This window comes from Vombatus ursinus, unplaced genomic scaffold, assembly GCF_900497805.2.
Source record: "Vombatus ursinus unplaced genomic scaffold, bare-nosed wombat genome assembly UNPS02011334.1, whole genome shotgun sequence".
NCBI classification, from domain to species: Eukaryota; Metazoa; Chordata; class Mammalia; order Diprotodontia; family Vombatidae; genus Vombatus; species Vombatus ursinus.
The window spans coordinates 2,729,179-2,748,209 of record NW_020951112.1 but is presented as its reverse complement, the minus strand read 5'-3'; the positions used below and the strand labels follow the sequence as shown (position 1 = coordinate 2,748,209).

General features: G+C 42.9%; 1 protein-coding gene across 1 annotated transcript in view; it reads left to right on the top strand.

Moving 5' to 3' along the window:
* The window catches only part of ANO4 (anoctamin 4), a 416,340-nt gene that overhangs the window by 377,826 nt on the left and 19,483 nt on the right, over positions 1 to 19,031 (top strand). The window contains exons 20-25 of the mRNA XM_027855801.1: positions 337 to 373; positions 5,876 to 5,987; positions 7,763 to 7,820; positions 8,719 to 8,816; positions 12,254 to 12,396; positions 18,038 to 18,243. Of these exons, the coding sequence (XP_027711602.1) occupies positions 337 to 373; positions 5,876 to 5,987; positions 7,763 to 7,820; positions 8,719 to 8,816; positions 12,254 to 12,396; positions 18,038 to 18,243 (654 nt within the window). The remainder of the gene's footprint in view (positions 1 to 336; positions 374 to 5,875; positions 5,988 to 7,762; positions 7,821 to 8,718; positions 8,817 to 12,253; positions 12,397 to 18,037; positions 18,244 to 19,031) is intronic.

Below are 19,031 nucleotides of genomic sequence, written 5' to 3'. Positions count from 1 at the left end.
GCACAACGTGAGCCCGGGTCTTCCTGACCCTGAGGGTTGTCTTCTGGGACTACGCCCCTGCACTTAATAGTCCTGAGAAACAATCTTATATCCAGGGGAATAACAACTTATCTCCATAGATGTCGAGCTCAGAAGACATGGGGCTTGTTGACAGCAAACTTGCCCACCTCTCCAGGGTCCTTCTAGAACATGGCTGCCATGAAAATAAATGGGTTCTTTTGGAAGGAGGGGGTGCTTCCAATTTGATTGCTGGGTTACTTCTGTATATATTCCATATTTGGGGGTCTGTGCACTTCACTTTCAAAATTGTGAAATATGTTTCTCCTTATTTTGCAGCTGTATGAAAAAGTTGCGCTTCTTCTGACAAATTTAGGTAAGTGGTAATGTTTTTCTTCACCCTCCTGCAGGGTGGGGTGTACAAAGATGCTCAAATGCCACGGGGGTGAAGGGTGAAGATGCCACGTGTTTAGAAACAGGCAATGACAGTTTCTGAATCGGCCTAAGATAAGGAACTATGTTGACTTATTTTTGAGTTTTATTTGATGCCTTGTTTGTCCATCATAGTCACGTCCTGGTCTCCTCCTACCCCAACTCCCCTCCCCCCATTAAACTCTTCTTTGTAACAAAGAAAAACTGAGCAAAACCGACCAATGCAGCAACTGTATCTGAAAGGATATGCAGTATTCCACACCCATTGCCCTCCACTTCTCAACCCAGAGGAAGGAAGAGTGTTTTATCATCTTTTGTTTGGGTTTTATATTGGGGTCATTACCATGGATACTCTTTGGAAGTTATTATAGAGAAAGAAATACAAGGGTGCTTTTTGGTTTGCTTCGTTTTCCTTTTAGGGGGTTGATTAACCTGAGATCCATCAATTTTTCATTTTAAAATATTGTAATAACTATTTCAATATCATTGGTTTTCTTTGTAATTGTACATCTTCTACTTTATACATTTAAAACATCATTCTAAGAAGGAGTCCATGACAGTACAAAAGTTGAGTCCTTTCTATAGAAAATAATAAGGGTGAGTATCTGTGCATATCTGATTACAACAAATTCCCCTGGCCAGGAAATCCTCCTTTCATCTCTATAATCAAGATTACCTGGGAGCTCAGAACATTTTATAAATTTTATTTGTAATCTTTATTTTTAAGCTTTCTGGTTTCTCAGAAAAAGGAAGTCATGTGGAACTGAGTCCTTCACCTTAGACTGAAACCCTCAGAGAGGCAGCTAGGTGGTGATGTGGTGAAGGACTTGGGTTCAAATCCCACCCCATGTGAATTTGGGCAAGTCACACAACCTCCTTAGAAATCAGCTTCCTCGTCTAGAAAATGAGAGCTTTGGACTAGATGACTTTAAGCTCCTTTCTCATTCTAGATCTTTAGTAGGTATCCAAGAATTTCTGAGAATGAGGACCTGGGTTCAAATTCCACCTCCTTAGAACTCAGTTTCTTCATCTATAAGATGAGAGCATTGGACTCTGGGTGGCTCTAAGGTCCTTTTCATAAATCTATGATTCTAAATAATTTGACTTTGTTGAACCTGTTTCCTCTTCTTAAGAAAAAAAATGAGAAAGTTGGAATGGTGGCCTCTGAGGGCCCTTCCAGCTCTGCACCTCTCACTATGACCTTAAATGTTGGGATTCTTTGCCCGCTGCCATAGAAACCTGAGATAATCTCACTCACACCATGCCTCACACGTACATAGGAGGGGCTTAAAAATGCTTTTTGAATTGAATGAAGTTTGCATTTGCATAAATTTAAATGACTTTAGTGAATGGTCACACGTAAGCAGCAGAAGCAAGCTTTGAACTCAAGTCTAGTGGCTCTGGAGCAAGTCCTCTGGCCAAATGGGCAAATGGAAACTTTGCTCGCTCTACAATGGGTGTTTGCTTTTTTCTTTTTTTTAAAATAAAAATGTCATGCTATTTAAATTTTGCTTTTGTCATTTAACTTCTGTAGTCCTCACTTTCTTCATCAAGAAAATGAGGGGACTGGACTAGATGGCCTGGACTAGATGACTGACCAATTGATTCTGAGGTCCCTTCTATCTCTTGCTCCTAAGATCCCATGTCAATACTTTCTAATTCCTACAGAATTGACTTAATTTTCAGGGATATCGCATCCTCAGGCGGTTGTTATGGAGGGTGGAAATAAGCTTGTCACTATGAATCCCTCCAAAGCCACGATCTATGACAAAGTGAAAAACTGCGTCCGTCCAAGTGAACTCTGCGGAGCTCACAAAGTGGTGGAATGAGCTGGGGGCAGCTGTGAATGGGGCACAAATGTTTAACACACATTCAAGATGGAAAGAAGGCTCCAATTTTATTATGCAAGCTGTTAGTCCCTAAATTTATAGATACGATCGCTCACATGTGACCCATGTTGGCTCATTTCCATACGCTGCTTTTTTGATTTCTTTGCCATTAAATATCTCTGTGCAGCCCCATTTAGAAATAACGTGGATAGGAAATCCACAATGGAACCACTGTCTGCCTACACCAGCAAAGGGATTAGACTTCCAATAACAAGTCCTGGGGTCACGTCTGAGTTCTATACTTTACTATCCATGTGACCCAATTCAAGTCAGTTACCCTCAGATCCTCATTTCCTTACCTATAAAATGGGCATAATACTAATGAGGAAATTGTGTCTACAAAGAGCTACGTCACAGTAAAGCAGTACCCTGATAGAAAGAGTGGTAGCAATAGTCCCTGGAGGGGACTCTTTTAAACAAATGTCTGTTTATTTGAGGGCCTGTCAGGATCCCAAGAAACTCACCTACCCTCATCTCCCCCACATCCAGGCCTCTAGACAGACTTTCAAGAGGATCTAGTCTTCATACCCATCTCTTAGAATGCCCAATATCCTTCAAAGCCCAGCTCCACAACCACCTTCCTACATGAGACCTTTCTTGATTTCTCTCTGTGAGTGCCTAGCCTCGAAAAAAAAATTACCTTGTGTATATTTTGTGTATTTATATGTATATATGTGTGTGTATGACATACACATGTGTATACATATATGTACACAAATACATATATAGTTGTTGTTTAGTCATTTTACAGTTGTGTCCAACTCTTCATGACCCCATTTGTGGTTTTCTTGGCAAAGATACCATTTCCTTCTCCAGCTCAATTTACAAATGAGGAAACTGAAGCAAACAGGGTGAAGTGACTTGCCCAGGGTCACATAGCTACTAAGTTTTGAGACCAGATTTTAACTTAGGAAGATGAGTCTTCCTGACTCCAGGCCAGACGTGTATGTATATGTAAATGTAAATGTATATGTATGAATGTATGTATGTATACTCATACATATATTTGTATAACATGTATATACACATATACATATATACATACACTTGTGCACCCTGGGCCCCCTCCAGTCATCCTGATCTATATCTTGCCACTGGACCCAGATGACTCCAGAGGAGAAAGTGAGGCTGGTGATTTTGTACAGCCCTCCCTCACTTAAATCCAATTTGCTTGTAAGTCATGGCATTGTCTTCCTGATGCCATGGTCTCTTCAAGAATGAAAGACAAACAACAACAACCCATGCTCACATATACACACATATAGTAGATGTTTAATTAATGTGCATTAGCTGATTGACTATGAGACAACAGAGGTAAAATCTGGGCCCAGGACTAGTGATAGAGCCATTATTATATCCTCTCAATAGCAACCTGGCCCTATTGTAAAACCCAACTTCTTAGACCATTTTAAAACAAAATGATTCTCTTTCCTCTCCTCTTTCTGACGGCTTTCCAGGAAACATTTTGGATTTTCCTACTGAAAAATTGATACAGAAATGAAATACTGAGTTAAACTGTTCCAAGCTTCAGAAACTGGGGGAAAGGAGAAAAAAAAACTTTTTTTCATTAAATGTAGCATTTTTTTTTGACAAGTACTTGAGTTGAGAATGCAATTAGGGATAGGTGAAACTATCACTGCACTTTTCGTTTGGAGGCAGAATATGAGGCAGCCGATACATCCTTCAAAATGTATTTTACAGCCATAGAACTCAAGGCAATTTAAGAGGACAAGGTCCCTGTCTGGCTTAGGAGCCTGGAACACAGGGTTAACACTTGATGTGAGACCAGCTCTTCTCCTGGGGACCCAGCCATGGGGGTGGAATGTGCAGTAGGGAGAAGAGAATCCCAAACATCAAGCATTTATCAACTACTTTCTATATTCTAGGGTAGACAATGTACCAGGCACTGGGGATACAAAGACAGAAACCAAAGTAGCCCTGCCCTCAGGGAGCTCATATTTACTGGGGTGGGGGAAATATAGCAGAAACACACTTAGAGCAGAGAGAAAGCCCTAATGACTGGTGGGGATCGGGGAAGGCTTCCTGGAGGAGGTGGTACATGAAGTGAGTTTCTAAGGAAGCAAGGGAATGTAAGAGAGAGGTAAGGAAGGAACACATTCCTAGCATCAGAGACAAAAACTCAAGAGGCAGAAGCCTGAATCCAGAGACTGGGAACAGAAAAGGCCCGAATGTCAAAGAGATTGAGGGATTGGGTAGATGGCAAATCTGCCCCTGTCTTTTTATCGTAGCACTTAGTCTTGATTATTAGGAGAAACTGGGTTAGGGGCCAGGAACAATCATAGGATCGTAGATTTTGAGCTAGATGGGACCTTAGGAAGCCATCTAGTTCACCTGCCCCCATTTTACAGATGAGGAACTGAGGCACTGAGAGGTTAGGTAACCTGCCCAGATTCTCCTACCTAGCAAATACCTGAGGCGGAATTTGAAATCAAGGCTTGCTGATTCTAAGTCAGGCGGTCCATTCACTGCTCCTCCTAACTGACAAATAAGATACAGTTCTTGGCTACAAGGAGTTTACAATCTCCCAAGGACAAAAAGCAGGAATGTGCCAGAACCAGCTGATTATTGAATCTACTGTGTGAGCACTTACTTACACCTCAGAAATTGGCAAACTCTACCAACTGGAACTTGACTTATTATTCTGCTTCTTGTCTACCCTCATGTGACAGAGAAAATGTTAAAAATGAAGAATACATTTACATACCTTTGGGGGGAGAGCTGGTTGTTAAACATTTATCAACACACCACTGGACAAAAGACAAAAGAAAAGGATGTCTACTCCATGACATTTCAGGGATGAAGGGTAAGGTTAACCCGGGACCCCAGGGAAGGACCTACGCTGCTCTCCCAGCACTTTTTACCTTGACTTCAACACTAGGGGAACCTGCCATTCTGTCACTTGGCAATTACTCCACCAACTCAGGTTCCACACTCTCACACACACAAATACCCCAAACTTAGGAGGTGGCCTTTAGAGAGTGGCGGTGACCCAGAAAGACCCTCGGCCAGAAGTTAAGCAGAGGACAAGTAACTCACACTGAGCTAGACAGCTTTTCAGACAACAGAGACAACAGAATCTGAATATCAACACTGCAAATGGCAGCTATGGCAAAGTGAATAGGGGGCTGGGCTAGGAATCAAGGAGACCTGGGTTCAAATCACCCCTCTGACGCTGACTAGCCAGGTGGCCCAGGTCAAGCTCCTCAACCTCTCCTACAGTCAACCAGTAAGCATTTATTAATTGCCTGTCCAAGGTCTGGGAGAGATGGTACAAAAATGAAAGGATCCCTCTATGCCTTAGACAACTTTTTAAGATTACTCTGCTAAGTCTTTGATGGGTTAATAAGGTTTCTTCTTCATCTGCATTTGTATTGTTTCTCCCAGTCAGCAGTTAATTTCGAATGGGCTTCGTGGGTCTGCGCCAGAAGGGCAGTGTGGTGGGACCTTTGCGAGGGAGGTGCTGGTCAGCAGGCCCAGCTAAGGAAGCTGTAGGGCCGGATGAAGGCTCTCAACGTCTGCTCCCTCTTTGTCCACAGAGCAGCCTCGCACCGAGTCTGAGTGGGAGAACAGCTTCACTTTGAAAATGTTTCTTTTTCAGTTTGTCAATCTGAACAGCTCTACCTTTTACATCGCATTTTTCCTTGGCAGGTAAGGACTTGGATCCGTGCATCTCCTCCTTTGTAGAGAGCAGAGAATGGGCACATGGCTGAGCTGAGACACCCCCCTCTGGGTAGTCGGGGCACGGGTGACATTTCTGTACAGGGGGGAGGTCTGGGGCCCAAGGAGCTGTCCTGGCATCCAGGGTTCTTGGAGAAGAAAACCCAAACTGCTCCTATTTAAGCACACCACAGTTTTACTGCAAAACTTGGCACCAGAATTCTGGGGGAAATCTGTAGCTCCTAAAGCCTTTTTATAACAGGGTGCAACAGAGAGGACACCCAGAAACAGAGGGAGAAGGCGGCGTGGTCAAAATAGAAGGGGCTCTGGTTCTGAAGTCAAAGGCCTAGGTTCCAGTCCCTCCTCTGACACTCCCTGCCTGACCTTGGGTCCATCATTAACAGTCAGTTGCCTCATCCCCTTGCTTCCTGGCCTGAGGTCAGAGATCACTGGAAAGATCCTTTCATGAATACATCAGGGCTTTATGCCTTTGGGATTGGGGAAGGATAAAAAAGTCCTAGAAATTAGTTATATAGAAAGGACGGGAAAGGAAGAGAAATTAGGAAACTGTCCTTCTCAGGAAGGACCATGGGTTAATTACAAAAGAAATGAAGCCCATTAAGGCAACTGGTATGATACAACAGTGCCCAGTGCCGGAATTAGGTTGAGCAGCTGCCATCTTAACCTTGCTTTGGCCTGTTAAAAGAATGGAAAAAGGATCTTTACCCCATCCTCCCAACCCCCCCATAATCAAGGACACCCCCTCTATCTCCTCTCAAAATTCTAAAACTTCCACTTACGGCTTTTCTGCCTAATATAAGCAGAGGTCACTTCACTTTCATTTGTGAACAGCAGATCTTTAAACCACCCATGTCCTGTCCACTCAGTGAAATCGGCTACTTGGGTCTGAGGCCAACGTCAGGGTTCTTCACAAAAGGAGGAGTGTAAATCTCCAAAACTAAAAGAACAGGAGAAATCACAAGGCAGATTTGACATCAGGAGAAACTGAGTCACAGTGAATGGGCCTGACAGAAGCTACCAAATGACCTTCCCTCCCAGCTTGAGAAGTGCCCAGACCCACCGGACTCATGAACCCATCAACCAGAGCCTGCTATGAGAAACAAGGAAGGGACAAGGCAGTAAAGAAGGATGAGGGAGGATGCCAGGGGTAGATAATGATGTGATTTGTATTAGCTCTCCAGTTATCGGCTTAACCAGCGTGGAATTCTAGCCAAATTGTTTAATTTCCCAGGAGTGATTGACATTGCCACCAAAAGCCAGTTCAAGGAAGTACAAAAATTGTATCATATACAAGACTCAGTTTATAAAAATGCTTCTTCCAGGGGGTCAGTAGCACCCGCATGCTTAGTAGAGGTAACACTGTCCTAAGGGGAAAGGCCCAGCCTGTGCTTGTAAGGCATAGGCACACACGCCCCATCCAAGTTCCAAGCACATTTGTAGTCAGGAGACCCTGCACTTTTGCCTAGCCTTTGCTATTATATCAAATGCTAAATAGTGAATGTTACATTGGAACAAAAGGGGAGAACTGGTCTCTGCCTATGGGCAACAAGACGAAACGCTGTGAAAGTTCTAGGATGTGGCAGTGACTCCCCAAAGGTTGCTCTTATTCCTGAAAAAGACAGGGCTTAGCTAGCTGTCTTTGATGTGGCGCCATCCTTTTCAGGGATTTATTTTGAAAGAGGAGCTAGAGACTACGTCAAGCATGAATTGTGTGCTGCGTATTAATGTGGTCTCTTGTGTTGAAGGTTTACAGGACACCCAGGTGCCTATCTGAGGCTGATAAACAGGTGGAGACTAGAAGAGGTCTGTATTCTCTTTGGGGTGCCCGACTTCCCACAGCCTTCCAATAAGTAACACTGGGGGGGCGGGGAAGAAAGGAAAGGGTAAACCAAAGTCCTTGATTTGGGCAGAATTGTAACTGGGAATTCTTATGCCAGAGGCAAATTCAGTGGGGCAAGATAGGGGGGAAAAGTAAAGAGGATGCTAATTTAATTATTCATATAATAACCTAATCATTCATGTATACATGTATGTATCTGTATATATAGGATTTTTATATAGAGAAAATGTATTGGTTATGTGTGTATATATTTGCATTTATATACTTACAACTCCAGTTCCCCAGCCCATAATAAGCCCTACTTCTCTAATCTGGGCATTTGACCAAGGGTACAATCAAAGAGGAGAGAGGACATATAAGTATAGCCTTCTTCCCCTACAAGGGTTGTGAGAAGCTGAGGAGGTCCAGGAAGAAGGGAGGGAGGAAGGGAACAGATTTGGTTCTCCTCTCCTTAGTCATTCAATAAACATTCATCAAGTGCCTGTCGCGGGCCAAGGGCAGCTCAGTGGCACAGCAGATAGAGCACTAGGCCTGGAGTCAGGAGAATTCATCCTCATGAATTCAAATCCGGCCTCAGAAACTTATTAGATGTGTGACCTTGGTCAAGTCACTTAACCCAGTTTGCCTCCATTTCCTCATCTGTAAAATAAGCTGGTGAAGGAAATGGCAAACCACTCCAGTAACTTTGCCAATAACTACCCCAAGATGGGGTAACAGAGAGTTGAACATGACTAAAAACAAAAGTAAACTAGGTGTCAGGCACTGCGCTAAGCACTGGGGATATAAAAAAGAGGCAAAAGACAGGCCCTGCCCTCAAGGAACTTACAATCTAATGGGATTGCATGCTTGCCTCCATTGCAGTGCCACCCTAGCGGATGCCTTATTGATCTCTGTATGCAAATGGGAATCATCATGGTGCTAAAGCAGACATGGAACAATTTCATGGAGCTTGGCTACCCGTAAGTACGAGAGACATCCTGGTCTTAGGGCCCACTGCCCCGCGTGAATGGCCCAGGAGAGGGCCCGGGGGCAGCTGGCCATTGGGGCAGAGCACATCTCTAAGTGCTTCCTGGGATTCTGGAAGGGAGGGCCTGTTTTAGAAGACTCAGTAGCAGCCACCAGCCAGAGCGATGGCAAGAGACACGGTGATACAGTGCAAAGAGAGCCATCCTTAGAGCCAGGAGAGACCTGGGTTTGAATCTTGGCTCCGCCATTCACCACCTTGTGACCTTGGGCAAACCACTTCACTCGTCTGGGGCTCAGTTTCTTCACATGTAAAAGTGAGGGGAGTGAATTAAGCGGCCTCCACCATTCCTTCCAGCTCAAAATCCATGATTCTGCTTCTGACCCACACTAGCCATATGATGATGGAAGAGGCACTGAGCCTTTCTGAGCCTCAGTGTTTGCATCTGGAAAACAGGGCTGAGACTACACCACAGGATTCCAGGGGCAGGAAGGGCCCAAGCGGAGAATGTACTAGAGTATTTTATGAACACCCAAGCGCCGTACGTGTCCGCCATCATTAGGACCATAGATTTAGAGATGCACGGGACCTCAGAGGTCATCTGGTCTGTTACGCTTCCTTGATGAGGAAATGGATATTCAGAGCGGGCAACAGACATTTATTTATTAATCACCTACTTTATGCTAAGCACTGCCCTGCGACATCAAAGCCAACACTCTACATCATAACACACTGCCTTTTATCCTTTGATTTTTCTAAATAACAAAGAGATTGGTAAAATTGGTGCTTAACCTGCGAAGAACCTTTAAGCGAAGCACTTCTGAGCTCCCACATTGGCCCTCCCCCCACCCCGCCCCCATCCATTCTACACCCAGGCTTGATCATGACCTTCACAGCAGAAAGACTGTGCATTGTGCGCTTCCTGCAGCTGTTTAGGAGGAGATGGAAAGACGGTCATTCTATAACACAGCAGATGACCAGGGTTCAGATCTCACCTCTGATGTACGTTGCCCGTGTGACCCTGGGCAAATCATTTATATGCTCTACGCCTCAGTTTCCTCATTGGTAAAATAAGAGGGTCGGGACAAAAGGCCTATGAAGTCCTTTCTAACTCTGGGTCTACAATCCTCTGAGCCCATGGGGGTGAGGAAGAGTTCAAGGAATAGGAAAAACAAAACAAAAAACAGACCCAGAAGATGTCCTTTGAACAGCTCACTGATTTTAACTAATAATAAAATGATCTCCAAGTGGAAATAATGCAAGTCTATGATGGCGCACACACACAATTCTATTTTATCGTGAGCTCTTTCTTTGTTAAAATTAAATAAATAAAACCTTTTAATTTGGCTCTGTCTGCAGTTTTAGACAGTTAATTTCCAGGGGGATCTAAATCTGCAATGCTTTGTCTCTTCCTGTTTTTCCCCCACTCCTGTTGGCTTGTGTTGTGGGTCTTTATTAGGACATTCCGTAACGATTAAGATGATGTTATCATACCCCTGGCCTTCTCCTCTTTCCTCCCATGCTGAGGCCACTAACAGCAACAATGAGCTTAGAAAGTCACCCCCACCTCCTCAGCAGCTCTTGCATCAGAAAGTGGTTTGGTATCTTCATTTCTACCTCCCAAGTCCCGTGTGATAAGCCTTTGCTTTACCTTCTCCAGTTTCTTAAGGTACCGGAAGAGAAAAGGTCAAAAACAAGGTCGTCTCTTTTAAATTACTAACCATAATAATATTTTCTCAATTAAAAAACTCCTCATGGAAAGTCTGTTCAAACTACAAATAATTCAAGAATGTCACAGAAGTCAGGAGTCCCAGACTAACTGTCCTAGCCTGAGGTCTACTACAAAGTCAGTGAATTCGAGGGCCTTTTTTTTTCATGCTCCCAGTTTCTTATTTTTGCCAGCCCTCCACCTGCCTCAGTGTTTCCCTTCCCCACCATTCTCCATCCAGCCCATGCAGTCATCCCACCCTCTTCCTCTGCTAAGCTTCCCCCAGGTGAAGCACTGATTCCATACCCTCTATTTTTCTTTCTTTGTGTCTTGCAGCTTCAGGGATAAAGCTGACCCTGACACCTTAGTTAAGTGGCTTAAGCTAGATGATGCAGACACTGAGCTAATAATGGGAGAGATGACCACGATGACGGCTAACATTCATATGGAGCCTACTATGTGCCAGGTTCTGTGCAAAGAGCTTTACACTTATCATCTCATTTGACCCTTCCAACAACCCTACAACATAGGTGCTATTATTCCCATTTTACAGATGAGGAAACTGAGGCAAACAGAGGTGAAGTGACTTGCCAAGGGTCACACATCTGAACTCGGGTCTTCCTGACTCCAGGACCCAGCACTCTATCCACCGCACTACCTTGCTGACCTAATGGTGGACGTTCTCCACACACACTTCCTTCTCCATTAGACAGCCCATGGCCATCATGCAGCAACAAAGACTAGGAATGATAAAATGTGAGGAAGGACTCCAGTAGGCTCAGCACTCACAAATCCAAAATGTGAAGGGCAGCCAAGGGGCCACGGTTAGTGCTCCCCACTGGTCTGGTGGCCTGCAGCATTCGTGGGCTAATGGAACATGAATATGGCCTAGCTTTGGAGTCCGAAGGGCTGGGCTCAGGCTCTGGATCAGCCACTTATGGGCAAGACAACACCTCTTCGGGGCCAGTTTTCTCATCTTTAAGAGGGCGGTGTTTTTGCCCTTAGGGAGTGCAACAGGAGACTTGGCAGGTACAGATAAACATACCAGATAATTCCACAACACAAGTGTTACCTGGGAGGTGACGATGATGCCCTAAGATATTAAGTTGCAGAATAGGTGAGGATCTGCAGTGGTAAAATTAAGAGTAATAATAAAAACAATAACTAGCATTTATATAGCCTTTTAAGATTCACAAAGTTCTTTGCAAATATTATCCTCACAACAACCCTGGGAAGTAGGTGCTATTATTATCCCCATTTTAGAGATGAGAAAACTAAGGCTGAGTTAGGTTAAGTGACCAGCCCGGGGTCACAGAGCTAATTGGTGTCTGAGGCCAAATCTGAACTCAGGTCTCCCTGACTCCAGGCCCAGCACTCTCTGTATTGCACCCACGACTGCCTCAGGGTTCCATCTGCCAGTGAAAGGAATATCAGGTCTACTGGTTGGAATTATGTCCCAGGGTTGTGGTGAAGCTCTGAGATGATGTACCCAAAGCATCTTGTCAAGGACGGCGAGCGGCCTCCGTGGACTCCTTGTTGTACACTGGTGTCACCAGCACCATGGCCCCAAAGCCCAAGTCCTCCTTCCCTTGTCTCAAGCATGCTCTTCAGTCTTTCTTTTCTTCTTTTACTGTGTTTGCATATGGTGACTGACTCCTGTGGGCCCTGGAAAGTCGTTTATAAATACAAATTTTTTTTCCCAAATTGATTTTTTTGTCATGCAGGTTAATTCAGAACTGGTGGACGAGGAGAAAAGTCCGTCAAGAGCAAGGCACACAGAGAAAAACCAGTTTCCCACAATGGGAAAGGGACTATAACCTGCAGCCCATGAATGCTTATGGGCTCTTTGATGAATACCTAGAAATGAGTATGGACAATTTCTTTTGCCTATTTTTTAAAATGTAAATTTTAGCCCTGAGATGTTCTTACCTAAATCTACTCCTCTTATTAGAAAGATGTTTGACTGGTAGTATGGCAAAAAAACAAACAAACACACACCTACTGTGTGCAGGGCACCATCCTAAGTGCTGCCGGGGATACCAAACTGGATAAGCCATGGCCCTTGTTCTCAAGGAGCTTCTAATGATGCACACCCCAGATGGCACAGAGGAAGGAGCACTGCCTTCTAGAGGCAGAGGACCTGAGCCCACTCTCACCCCAATGAACTTGGACAGACTGCTTCCCTTTCCTGGGCCTCAGTTTCCTCATCTGTAAAATGAGGGATTTGAACTGGTAGTCTCCGAGGTACTTTGCAGCTCCAGATCGCTAGGATTATTACTTTAAGAAACGCTATGTCTTCACTGTAGCAAAAAGAGCACACAATTCAACACAAAGGGGTAAAAATCTATTAAATTTGTTTTTGACAGCAAATGGACAGGTATCAAAGTGTTCCAGAATGAGTACAATGTTCTTATCTTTCAAAGTCACTGGTGAACAGAAATGAGTTATCAAAAGATAGCAAACCAAGTCAAAATGAATTCTCCTTATCGGCCCAAGAAAAACTAGACTCATCTTACATTTAAAAGGAACTATTCTCTAAGAGACTAAATTCAGAATGCGTCCTTAAAAGTTTTCCCCCATTAGGATACTTTTTCTATTTAAAAAAAAAAACACAACTAAGTCTTTTTGGACACTAGTAAAGTCCAAGTGATATGTACTATGGTTTTTGGATGGCTTATGCACCAAATATATGCTGATGTTTTTGGAATTTCAGGTGCAAGATGCCTGGATGATGTAACATTAAGTTGAAATCAAATTGAACATTAATGCAGAATTTAATTAATGCAGTTTACTAATAGAACAAACTCATTTGAAGGCACTGCGGCACTGTTTCTTCTTCCCCAATAAATAATAGATATAGATGGATAGATGGATGGATGGATGGATGTGAGGAAAGAAGCTGGGAAGGAAGGATAAAAAGGAAAGGAAGGGAAGGAGGAAAGGAAGAGAAAGAAGAAAAAGAAAAAAAGGAAAGAAAGAGAGAGAAAAAGAAAGAAAGGAAGAGTGCTTACAATTTGCCAGGCATTGTGTTAAGCCTGCGAACACACGGACATGGAAGCAAGATGATCTCTCAAATATTTTTCATTCTAATGGGGGAGACAACACATGAAGGGAGCTGGAAAGCATGTGGGAGAGGGGGAAAGAGGGTACCCAAGTCAGGGCAAAGCAGCTGGTGTGGAGAGGAGGCCAGAAGGTAAGTGGCGGCATGTCTGGGACTTAGGATATGGTGGTTGCAGGCAAGGGCTCACCAGTCAATGAGTTGAACTCTGAGTGGAGCCATCCTCAGGAGATTCAGGGCATCTGATGTGGAGTGTGAGCTGGGAGGTAGCAAACAGCATGCCTGGAATTTCTGAAGACACTGAGGAAGAAAAAGTAATTACTGGGAACAGTCAGTTTGCCACTGTACATGTCATCTTCTAATTTTAAATTCTAAGCACTAAAGGGATGTTGATAGTATTTATATAATAGACAGCTGTGCTGACAGCACCCTTCCTCTTCTTCTACCCCTGAAAAAAGAATCTACCTTATTTCCTAAAGGGAGATTCCCATAGCAGAAGTAGGGAAGGAATTATTTCTCTTCCCATAATGGAGGTGTACCATGTAGATGGATCTCAAGCAACCAAGTTACTTTTATTATTTTATATTCTTGGTTTCATCTGTCCACTGCAGTCCAGTGCAGACCCAACCTGAATCCTTTCTACATTTATATAGTATGTCAGAGAGGCAGTATGGCAGAGCAGAGTGATAGCTGGCCTCAGCCAGAAGACCTGGCTTCTAGTCCTGCCTCCGACACCTACTGGCTGAGTGAGCCAGTAGGTGACAGTGAGCCAGTGAATGACAACTTTCTGGGACTTTAAGTTGACAACCTGCACTGAAAGAGGGACTTCTGACATCATTGAAATAACTTTTATTAAACATGTGTCCATGAAGTTTCCCATAATATCTTTGCATCTTAGGTGACTCAAAGAAGCACTGTGGATACATTCTAACTACATTTGTTCATTTTGCAATTATCTCTTCAACCACTCATTCTTCAGCAGTCATTAAGCACCTACTCTACACTGGGAGAGAAACGAGGTCAGATAAAACATAGCTGCTGATCTTTCCGAACTTACAGTCTGAAAGGGGAAGGAACTAAATGGTCTGCTAAGTAGTGCCAGGATACTTGGGGGCAGCCAGATGGTGTAATGCGTAAGAGAGCTGGGCCTGGAGTCAGGAAGACTCGTCTTCACGAGTTCCAATCTGGCATCAGACACTTACTAGCTGTGTGACCATGGGCAAGTCACTTAATTTTTCTGAGTTTCAGTTTCCTTATCTATAAAATGAAGATGTTGGACTAGAAGCCTCTAAAGTCCCTTTCAAGTCAAATTTTATTTCTGTAAGTCTATATCTGTAGCTTCTCTCAAAGTACCAGATTTCATGGAAATGTAGTAAAAACTATAGAAGTTTCTGCCCATTTGAAAAACTTCTTGGTTATCATGTTGTTTCAAATTGGTTGACAGAAATATAAATCCCACTTCTCATGTAATATAATATAGATCAACTGTCCCAAATTTCATAAAAGTTCATTATATTCCTTCAAAAAATATGGCAGGACAAATAGGCCAGTTAGATGAAATGTCACTCAGTGTGCAACAGAGACCTCCCTACATCTGGCCAAATTACAATTTTAGAGCTTTCTAGTTTTATCCTTTTATGCATTAAGCCCATGTGTAATTAAAGCTTTCTCTAAAATATTAACTCCTACATAGTTCATATAATTAATTTCAAGTTATTAGCAAAAACTCAATTTCGAACCAAAATGAAAGTATAATGTCAAGGACAGAAAAGTGATAATCTGGGTGTCAGAACACACTCAGAGTATTATGCTTGGTTCTAGGTGACATTTTAAGGAGGACACTGACAAACTAGATTATCTGGAAGAAGCAAACTTCAATCATAAGAGGACTAGAAACCAAAACTGTGAGTTTTGGTGAAAGGAGCTACTCCATTCTGGGTGCTACGTTTTAGAAAGGACTTCGACATGGAAAGCACCCAGGAAACTGAAAGGCTTCAGGTCCACGCAGTATAAGAATTAGTCAAAGACACCAAGAATGGGCCAGCCGCATGGTGCAGTGGGAGAAACACTAAACTCAGGGACACAGAATCCTGGCTCTGCCAGTTAGTAGGTCACCTTAGGCAAGCCATTAATTTTTCTGGGCCTCAGTTTCCTTATCTGTAAATTGAAAGAGTTGGACATGATCTCTAAGGTCCCAGCTCTCAATCTATGATCTAATTTCCCATTAAGAAGAGAAGTTTTGGGGGGAAGAGAAGGAGGAAGGCAAATCATTCAAGACTTTGAAGGGCTGTCATCAGAAGAGGGATCAGATTTGTTAGGCAGAACAAGTAGCAAGGAGTTAGAGTTGCAAAGAAGTAAATCCAAGGTTTGATGAAAGAAAAAACTGCCAAGATTAGAGGGTCCTAGAAATGGAATGGGCTACATTAGAAAGTAGTGATTTTCCCCCATTGGAAGTGTTGTGGCCAAAGCTGGACGACTTGTCAGGTACATTTTATGGAATGTTCTTTTTCAAGTGTGAGTAGGACTACACGGCCGCAGAAATCTCCTAACTCTGAAACTGTTTATGTGAATGTAATCGTGTCTTCATTTTGCACATACCCTCTATACTCCTATGTTTACTTGTTGTTTCCGCCGTTAGGATATAAGCTCCTTGAGGGCAGGTTTCTCCTTTACTTCTATCCCCAACCGTTACCTTGGTGCCTTCCAAAAGGAAGTATTTAATAAATGGTGCTTGTTTGACTATCTTTACCTTGATGGCCTGCTGGCACCTGAAACTCCACTGACTACCTTACCTTGCACATCTGCCTCTCTCTGATCTCTCTATTCATGTTAATGGCACCATCCTCCTCCTTGTTATCCTGACTGGATTTCTTGGAGTCTTCTCTGATTCACCAGATCCCTGCACGTCTTCCTTCTGTCATATTTATCTGTCTTCTCCATTCCATCTCCAGTGTCACTACCCAGCTTAGAGTCTCATCCTCTTTCCTGGACTTTTGTTATACAGCCTCCTAACTGGTGTTCCCATACCCAAGCTATCTTCTTCCCATCTCTAAACCATTCTTCACATTGCTATCTAACTTAGGTTTCTAATGCATAGCTGACTATATCACCCCACTGTTGAGAAATCTTCAATGGCTCCCCATTTCCTCACACATTACAAAATACAACCCTTAGTATATCATCCAAGGCTCTCCACAATCTGGTTCCAACCCAACTTTCCAGCCTGATCTCCCATTACTCTTCTTCACATACTTTACAGGCCAGTCAGATTGGACCACTCATCACTCCTCATGCTTCTTGCCTTCTCCTAAGCCCATGCATTTGTTCATGTCATTTGCAATGCACAGAAGAAACTATCTACCTTTCCTTCTTTCCCTCCTGAATCCTTACTGGTTGAAATCCTTTCTTTTCTTCAAGGTCCAGGAAGGTCCTCTGATCCTTTACACTGGAAGTAACTATTTCCTTCTCAAATTTCTCATAGCACTTAAGGTGGATTTCTCTTGGTCATATTAGTAAATAGAAATTGCAGCTATTGGTGTCCATATGATATCCTGTAACTCCATTTGTAAGCTCCTTGAGATCAGGCCTCATGTTTATTCATCTTTCCATTCCCCATATTTAGCACAGTGCCTTTGAGACTCAGTAAATGTTTGTTAAACTGAATTGTCTATACTACACTAAAACAGTTGGATGAGTGTAGTGAATTCAGATGGCTCACTAGTATTTGGTTTTGGAAACATCTCCATCGAGCCATTCTTTGGTGTCATGTAGACCAAAAACAACCAGTTAACTAACTATATTCTTCCATCTTTCAGGGAACTGTTGTTGTCATGGAGACATGCCTTCCATGGGCCTTTATTTTCCAAAAAGCCTTTTCTCCCATTTATGTTGAACAATATTCATGTTCTCATTGTGAAAAATAGATACCCCCCCAACTTTCTTTCCAGCTGGTACATTAGCTACTTCTTATTAATCATTGTTTAATCACAACTGGATTACTGGGAAGGCCTAAAAGTGAAACAAACAAGTAGAAAGGGAAAGGTCATTCCAACAACTAGTCTGTTATCTTGATGACTAAAAAAGAAAAAAGATGAGCTTAGCTATCCTTCCCCCCAAATCTCTAACCTAGTTGTTTTAGCTTCAGGATCTGTAGTTCAAATATCTATTTCTATATATCACCTGAAATTATACTGTTCCATAGAATGTAAACTGCATGAGGGCAGAAAAGGTTTCATTTTTGTTTTGTTTTGTTTTTATCCCCAGCACTGGTCCTTGCACACAGTAGGTGCTTAACAAATGCTTATTAAATTACCCACTGGGAAAAGCTCTCCCCTCTGTTCTCACATTGAGAACAATGACAGCTCTAATAGTATCTGGTAGCCAGGAGCCTTCTGCAAGGAAGGGTTGAAAAACCTACGATGTTGTGATCTTTTTCCATTCCCTTTTCTAGTTCTTCAGTTTGGCTTCACCACTATCTTTGTCGCAGCCTTCCCCTTGGCACCACTCCTGGCCTTACTGAACAACATTATTGAAATCCGACTGGATGCATACAAATTTGTGACACAGTGGAGGCGACCTTTAGCTTCGAGAGCCAAAGACATAGGTGAGACAGCAGAAATTTGTGTGAATGTCCCAAGTTGTGGCATTGTCCAATGGGTGATTAAACTAGAAATAAAACCTACTTCATGAATATTGGTTTTTCCACAAAGGGTTGAAAATGAATCTGTGATTTGAGTATGAAAAAATATTCTTTCATTTTTTGCTCAAGTGAGAGGTAGCATGGCGTATTAGAAAAAAAGACTCAGGAAGAAAATGGTAACTGTCTTCAAGTGTTTGGCGGAATATCACATAGAGAAGTGATTAGATTTGTTCTGTTGGCCTCAGAGGGAAGAAGCAAGAGAAAGACAGAGACAGAAGTTGCAAAGAAGCAAATTTAGGCTTGATGTCAGGAAAACCTTCCTAACAATCAAGAGTTGTCTAAAGTGGAATGGACTTCCTCGGGAGGTGGTAGGTTCCCCATCTGTGGAGATCGTCAGGCCTAAGACTGGATGACCACTTGTTTGGTATGGTTGTAGAAGGGATTCTTTTCCAGGGATAGGTTGATGCAAAAGGTTAGAATGTCCTTTTCATTTCTTAAATTCTTCATTTCTGTGAGCACTAGACTTGGAGTCTAAGAGACTAAGATTCAGGTTCTGCTTTTGACTCTCGTAACATGGCCATGAGAAAGTCACTTAGTGTCTCTGTGCCTCAGTTTCATTTCACTATCTTTAAAACAGAAAATAATATTTGGGATAACTACCTCACAAGACTGTTGGGAAGGCCAGTTGACTATAATGCACCTGGCAGACTTCAAAGCATTTTATAAAGTCATTATTATTGTTGTTACTGTTGAAAATGATGGCCTTTAAGAAGAAATGATGCTGTCATTGGAACATTTAAGACTT